Below are 7,779 nucleotides of genomic sequence, written 5' to 3'. Positions count from 1 at the left end.
TTCATGTTTTACTAGCAGTAATTCTCCACTGAGAGATGCCGATAACAGTGATAATGATGTATGAGCTAAATGCAACTTTAATGGCTTGTACCGACTGAAAAACAAAGGCTCGGATCTTCTGTTTCAAACTAAACGTCGGTCCTGTGTGGCTGAGGGTGCAGAAGCGCTAATTAGATTTATAGACTGAAGGGGACCTCTGAGACCATATGAATCATCTATAATTTGATAGAAAATGTGATAAGACTCACACAAACATCATATTTACATAAAAAGTTCCAAAACAGAAAAACCACTAGCGAAATCTGCAAAATTATACTGTTTTGAAAGCTTTTTAAAGCCATTTTTATCCAGAGTGCTCTCTCTCTCGCTCTCTTTTTTTTTTTTTTTTTTACTCAGGGTCTGTCTTTCCAAGGTTATAAGCAATTTCTGCATTCCCCCTCTAGTTCTGTGAAATCTGATATGGCCATATCTGTCCCTGACCGATCTCAAGCGTCTGTGTGTTGTACATCAAAACAAGACAAGCACTCGCTGACACTGTCCATGAGTCATTGCTCGCACAACCTCTCTGTCCATTTCTCCTATTCTCTTTTCTGTCTAACATATATATTCATCTTTTGTGATCTATGTCAAAGGAAAGTGTGAAACTCCTTTTTCATTTGAAGACATTTGTTTGAGCGCCGGCGAGTGTAACTGTGCAAACATTCCCTGCAATATGAGCATCACATAGCCTATTTAAAGATAGAATATATATAGAGAGAGAATTTTTGAAGAAATTTAACATTGCAGCATGTTGAAAAGAAACTTTATAATGTAAAATGTAAGCTACATTTATGGGCTTTTAATAGATTATGTAAATTATGTGATATTTCTATTACTAAAGTTTCTTTAAAGTAATTTAAGTTTTTTTAACAATCCTTTTACAATGCATTTTGACTTTCTTCTAATCTAAGTTGCTGCACTCAAATTTAGTGACTATTTCCAGATCACTAATAAAATAATCAAAATATTTCACTCATGCACATTATGGTTATTATAATCACTAATTCATTGCAATATCTAGGATGTATATGTACAAGGAGCTCTTAATAGATGTATCCATTTAAATTGGTCAATGTAATGGAAACAGAGCACCTTCTTATATCACTCCATAAAAGTCTTGAGTCGCTTGTTCAGCCTGACTAACCAGTTTTGCTCATATTTGTTGTGCACACAAGAATAATATTCTTCATTTCACTGTCAGCGCTTCTGCTGTGATGAGAACAAAGGTAAAACCTTTTTTCCTTTTTCACCTCACTTATTCATTCTTTCACAGATAGCTAATGGCTTCTAAAAGCTTGTTGAAAAGTGCTGTAAATGTATGGGGTGGTAATCTTGTCATTTTAAAAGCATCATCCATTAGCTTGATCTTGGTGCCACAAAAACACATTAATAGAAAGTTGAAGATGGAATCATTTAAATGGTGCGGTAACTAATTCAGACCAAAAGTGACATTATTTCAAAATATTTTAAGCAGGGTTATGAATAAGAGAGTGCAGCGATGGCTACATGTGAAGCAAGTGAATTTGGTAAGTTCCCTGATTAACAAATTTAAATTCTTTGTGTCTGATTTTGTGTTTAAGAAAAGCTTAAATCTAAGCACAATACATAGATGTATAGACAGCAGAGAACAAGAAATCATGTTTTTGATATTGATATTATTGGCAGGAGTCCGGTTTCTCTTTGATTTGAGGATTGTGTTATTGGGAAACAGAGCAGCAGGGAAAACCTCTTTGGCAAACCTAATAACAGGTCATGCAGAGCCTCATCTAAGGAGAATGGCCCAGTGTGTGAAGATGCATGGAGATTTTGCCGGAAGGCAGGTCACTGTAGTTGATACGCCGGGCTGGTGGAAGAACTACCTTGTCAAAGAAACCCCTGAATTTCAGAAACAAGAGATTGTGCTTAGCATTGCTCATTGTCCTCCTGGGCCCCATGCGATTCTGCTGATCATACGTGTCGATGCTTTATTCAAAGAAAAACACAGGAGGTCAGTGCAGGAACACCTGGAACTTCTGAGCGAGCGAGTCTGGAATCACACTATAATCGTGTTCACATATAGAGACCAGCTACAGGAGCAAACTTTAGGAAAGTACATTGGAAATGAAGGAGAGTCTCTTCTGCTCTGGCTTGTGGAGAAATGTGGACACAGATACCATGTTCTTAATATTGAGAGAGCTACCGGTACACAGCTGACGGGGTTAATGGAGAAAATAGACGCAATGGTCATGGGAAACGGTGGCTGTCATTTTGAAATGGACAGAAAATGGATGCATATGGTGGAAGGAATGATGACAAAGAGATACATGAGAGCAAACCAGAGGAGGAAGATGGTACAAGAACAATGGGAGACTCCACTTGTACGACAAGGTAGATTCAGGGGCCAGATTCATGAAGATCTTCTTAAGAAAGTTAAATTCTGAAAAATTCTTAAGGGGATTGTTCACCCAAAAATGAAAATTACCCCATGATTTACTCCCCCTCAAGCCATCCTGGGTGTTTATGACTTTATTCTTTCAGACGAATACGATCAGAGCTATATTAAAAATATTAAGCCTACGTCCTACGTTATCTGCTGGAATGCCTCTCTAGTGAACACACATTGGACAGTTGGTGGAAGCTAGAGATTATGGTTTATAAAGTTCTAAATATGGATATTTTTCTTAAACAAAAACTTTGATTCGCTTCAGAAGTACTTTTTATGATGGATTTATGCACTTTATTTTGCTGCATTGTAAAGCTAGGAAGAGACAGGGCATTTTTTAAATATAACTCCAATTGTATTTGTATAAAAGAATAAAGTCATTTACACCTAGGATGGAACTATCTCTTTACAAATGTTTTTAATTGCAATTTCTCAAAAATACTTTTTTTTTCTTCTAGCGAGAAAAATGTAAGTTGAAGGTTATCCAAACTTTAAGAAATTATTCTCAAAGATTTTTAAGAACATTCTTTTCAGGAATTTAGAAATGTTTTTGGGAATGCAAAATATTCTTAACTTCATTGTCAAGAAGAAAGTAAATATCAAGAAGATTTTTTTCTTAATGTTTTATGAATTCGGCCCCAGTTCACTTAAAATCTATAATTCTCTCATCATTTTCTCTCATTGTTATTTCCCTCATGTTGTCCCCATGCAACACAAAAGGAGACATTCTGAAGAGTATCATAGCTACTTTTTCCAATTTAATGAAAGTGAATGAGATCAGGTGTGCTACTGAACTCCAAAAAGACAAAAAAAAAAACGTTTAAAATAATCCTGATTTGTACACTTTATGAAGTCAAATGATTCAAATTAGCTAAATTTATAATAAACCAATCAGGTTTTCTCTCTGCTGTAACTTTCAATTGAAATAAGATGGCCATTACCTTTAGTTCTAACTTCTCTTAGTGACAAAATATCACTGACATCTTCAGTTCTTTGTTTTTTGTTCCACGAAAAAATGAAAAAGTTTGGATTGACTTGAGGGTGAATGGCATAATTGTTATTTTGGGGGTGAACTGTCCTTTTAATCTCAGTTTAGACAAAAAATATTTGATTTAAATTCACCTTGTTTTTACCAGGTCTCAAACATGTCCACATTCCTAAGATGAGGATGATAATATTAGGTTTTCGAAGGTCTGGGAAGAGTTCATCTGGAAACACCATTTTGAGTATGGCGACATTCATCTCGAAGAGAACCTCCACGTGTGTGAGAAGACAAGGCGAGGTGGATGGGAGACATGTGACTATAGTGGACACTCCAGGCTGGTGGAAGTCTCTTCCAGTGGCTGACACTCCTGAACTGGATAAAGAAGAGATTTTACTCAGCATGTCTCTCTGTCCACCAGGACCACATGTGCTTCTGCTGACCCTGCGTGTAGACGTGTCATTCACAGCAGCAGAGAAGACATCAGTGGAGGAGCACATGGATCTTCTTGGTGAGAGAGTGTGGGCTCATACCATAGTGCTGTTCACCCATGGAGACTGTCTGGGGGACGTGACTGTTGAAGAGTTCATTGAGAGTGAAGGGGAGGCTCTACAGTGGCTAGTTGAGAAATGTGGGAACAGATATCATGTCCTCAACAATGAGAACTGGAATGATGGCAGTCAGGTCACAAACCTGCTGGAGAAAATAGAGAAGATGGTGGCACAAAATAGGGGCCATTATTATGAAATTGACCTTAAGACACTGAAGGAGGTGAAGCAGAAAAGGAAAGCAGTGGAAAGGAAGGCAAAGGCAAGAGCAAAGAAACAAAGACAGATGAGGAAGATGGACAGTACAATGAAGGGTAAGATACTGGTTTTGCACATTTACACAAGTTTGAAACTATTTAATTCCATAATGTGACGTTTCTGAGTAAAACATGATATCCAATAAGAATGCACAGATTAATCACTCACAATAACATCAAGAATGTAAAGTAAGAATTTACTTGTTTTTTTTTTTTATTCTATTTTATACTGTATTTATTATTTAGCATTCCACATTATCTACTTGTTAACAAAGGGGGACTTTTTTTATTTGATTTTGATTTTACTGAATGCATCTAGTCAAAGTTTATTATACACAGTAGCACATTTATTTAAAAATAAAAGAGAAAAGTAAAATGTAGGTTAAAAAAAAACACATTCATTACAGCTATACACGTTTACTGCTTAAACAAGTTGAAATTATGTTTCCACTACATTTGCGAAAAATCTACACACACCTTTTGGTGCATCCAGCACATGCCTGATTGTGCAAAACTGTACTGATAGTACAAAGTCAGCAATTTACAACTGAAAAAGGAACAAGAACACATCAGTAAAAAAAAGACAAAGGAATGATGCCGAGGAAGATAAGAGCTACTCTTGTTGAAAGTATTTCAATACATACAATACTGTGGTGATGGAGGGATACAGAGTTCAAATTGCAAATTGAGTTTATTCTTTTGTGGCTTTTTATGGTCTCAGTTTGTCTTTGAAAAACAATTTTGATGAGAAAGTTTTGGCGTCACCATGTCTGCTAAGACTTCAGTGTGCATCACAGAAACGCTGTGTCATTCAAGCTGCATTATTTATTATGAGTTCAGTCTGAGTGCTTGTGTGCCTGAGGTTTTGGGAATATGATATTTGATAATGAGCTTTAAGTAATGTATATAGTTTTATATTGCTCAAAACATGTTGGGGAAAAACTAATTTTACACAATATTTGACATTCATATATTCCTCAAGTCAATACTTATCAAAATTAAATTAAATTAAATACATTTATTGAATTATGGTTTCTATGGAAGCCTGTTCACTGAGATAAAAGTGTGGAAAGAAATAATGGATCCATAAAATAAATTATGGATCAGAATACTGAAAAAGGAATTGTGAGATAATATATCACAGTTACCCTTTTTATTTATTTGTTTGTTCATGGCAGAAACAGGTTTCCACAGAAACCATAAATCGAGGACTTTCAAGATATTTATTATAATAACAGATGTTAACTGTGTGTATATCTCGTGATTCTAGAATTGTTACTCAAAAACCGTTTTTTTCCCTTTTTCATAACAATCCCATTATTTATTTATTTACTGGGACTTTTGACTCTTGTATTGGAGAGACATGATATGAAATTAATGGGGAGCACAAGGAGGAATGTGATTGGTAAACATTGCAGATCAAGTTCGAACCCATATCAACCTGACAGAAGTAATGCTGTTCATATAGTATAACATTTAACATTTATATGTGCTGGCTTATATAAAAAAAATGTTCTTCATGTTTTTAGATGTTGGAAAACATTTCTCTGAATTTTGTCTTGTGCTGCTGGGTTATGGAGAATCTGGGAAGAGTTCAACAGGGAACACCATCCTCGGCAGGCAGGTGTTTGGGTCAAGAAGGACAGCCTGGTGTGTTCAGAGACATGGAGAGGTGGGAGGACAGCAGGTCAGCATCATAGACACCCCTGGCTGGTGGAAGCATCTGCCCATAGAACAAACCCCTGAACTAAATAAAGACGAAATCAGACAGAGTGCATCTCTATCTGCTTCTGGACCTGTCGCTTACATTTTGGTCCTTCGTGTCGACTGTTCCTTTAAAGAGCAGGAGCGGAAGGTGATGGAGGATCATTTGAGGCTTTTGGGCTCCACGGTTTGGGATCACAGTATAGTTCTGTTCACATTTGGGGACTTGCTCGGAGACAGAACCATCGAGCAGCACATTGAATGCGAGGGAGAAGCTCTGCAGTGGCTTGTTGACAGATGTGGAAACAGGTATCATGTTTTTAATAATAAGGCCAAGGGTGAGAGCTATCAGGTCACAGAGCTGCTGGAAAAGATACAGGAGATGATTGCAGCAAACAGCGGGTGCAATGACAAGGACATGCAGGTGCTGCCGGAGGTGACAGAAGGGAGGAAGGTGGAGGAAGACAGAGCAAATACAAGACTGAAGATACAGGGACAAAGAGAGGAAGATGAATCCGATGATGTATTTGATGATGGTGAAGATGGTGAAATCATTTGGGAGTCGAGAGCATGGAGATGGACAACAGCCGTATGAGGCGAAAAGTTACAGTTCTGGAAATCATTTTCAAAATCAGTGCTTTTGTTTTGTTTTCAAGTAGAAATATCTAAACATCCTTAAAACTATATATATATATATATATATATATATATATATATATGTGTGTGTGTGTAACATTTAATATTTACATTTATTATTATTATTATTAGAAATTATTATTGGGCTTATTATTATTGTTGTATTTATATTCAGAAGATATTTGAATATTTTTTTCCTGTTTTATATTATATTTTATATTATGCATAATTGCATATCATGTCTTATGTATAAATCTCAAGTAATTTTGTTATATCAAAGCTTAAAAAACAGGGTTTTTTTTGTTTGTTTTTTTGCCAAATGTAAATATAATTACATTTTATGGGGACAGTTATATATATAAAACTGATAATATAAAAAAATAGATATAAAAAAAGTAAATTGTTTTTAAAATAGGGTAAAAGTAATGCACTGCATATATATATATATATATATATATATATATATATATATATATATATATATACACACACACACACATATAATAATACACTGTACATATTCCATTTAATTCTTTGCTGGGCATTCTTTTTATCTTATTTTTAAAACATTCCTTTTCAAACATTCAAACACATTTATATTTAAAAATTCATTTTTCCAAGCATGCGATATATATCTGAAATAATTAGAGGGCACTAGGCTCTGTTTTTAAAATGTAGAAATGTGGAAATGTATTCCTCTGGAAATTCGCTGCCATATCTTTACTCTCATAATGCACAGACCCCTTAGCGACGAGAATATTACAATTTGATACATTTGCACAACACATAGCTGTGGGCAAAGTGGCACACATTCAGGAGAAATATGCAAATAAGATGCCACAACACAATATTTCCAGGGAAAAATAAACAAAAACAAACAACCAAACAAATAAATAAATGACAAAAAACATCCAAGGGGAAGAACAGCAAGAGGAAGTAATGCTAATGCAAGTTACTGTTGCTAACAATGACACTATAGTGACTGTAAGACACTTGTTTCTGGTAGATGAAGTGAATGTCATTAGATGAGGCAGGTTTCAGACAACAGCACATCTTACAGCCAACGGCTTTGATACTCCTGTTCATCATTCACCATTTGGAGGATGTTTGCCTTTCACTCATATGCACATGTACTTATTCATAGAGTTGTTTCCTTCTTTTGTCATGTTAAATTTTTACTTTGTGTCTATT

General features: G+C 35.4%; 1 protein-coding gene across 1 annotated transcript; it reads left to right on the top strand.

Moving 5' to 3' along the window:
* Window positions 1–1,710: 1,710 nt before the first annotated feature.
* LOC306887813 (GTPase IMAP family member 8) lies at window positions 1,711–6,547 on the top strand (the record flags this gene model as incomplete). The annotated part of the gene is made up of 3 exons (XM_079445821.1): window positions 1,711–2,406; window positions 3,598–4,305; window positions 5,778–6,547. The coding sequence occupies exons 1-3, from the start codon at window positions 1,815–1,817 to the stop codon at window positions 6,545–6,547; spliced, it is 2,070 nt and encodes a 689-aa protein (XP_079301947.1). The 5' UTR covers window positions 1,711–1,814.
* Window positions 6,548–7,779: the final 1,232 nt, after the last annotated feature.

Source organism: Barbus barbus (assembly GCF_936440315.1).
Source record: "Barbus barbus genome assembly, chromosome: 21".
NCBI classification, from domain to species: Eukaryota; Metazoa; Chordata; class Actinopteri; order Cypriniformes; family Cyprinidae; genus Barbus; species Barbus barbus.
Note: the sequence above shows the minus strand (reverse complement) of the source record. Positions and strands in the feature narration are given on the sequence as shown.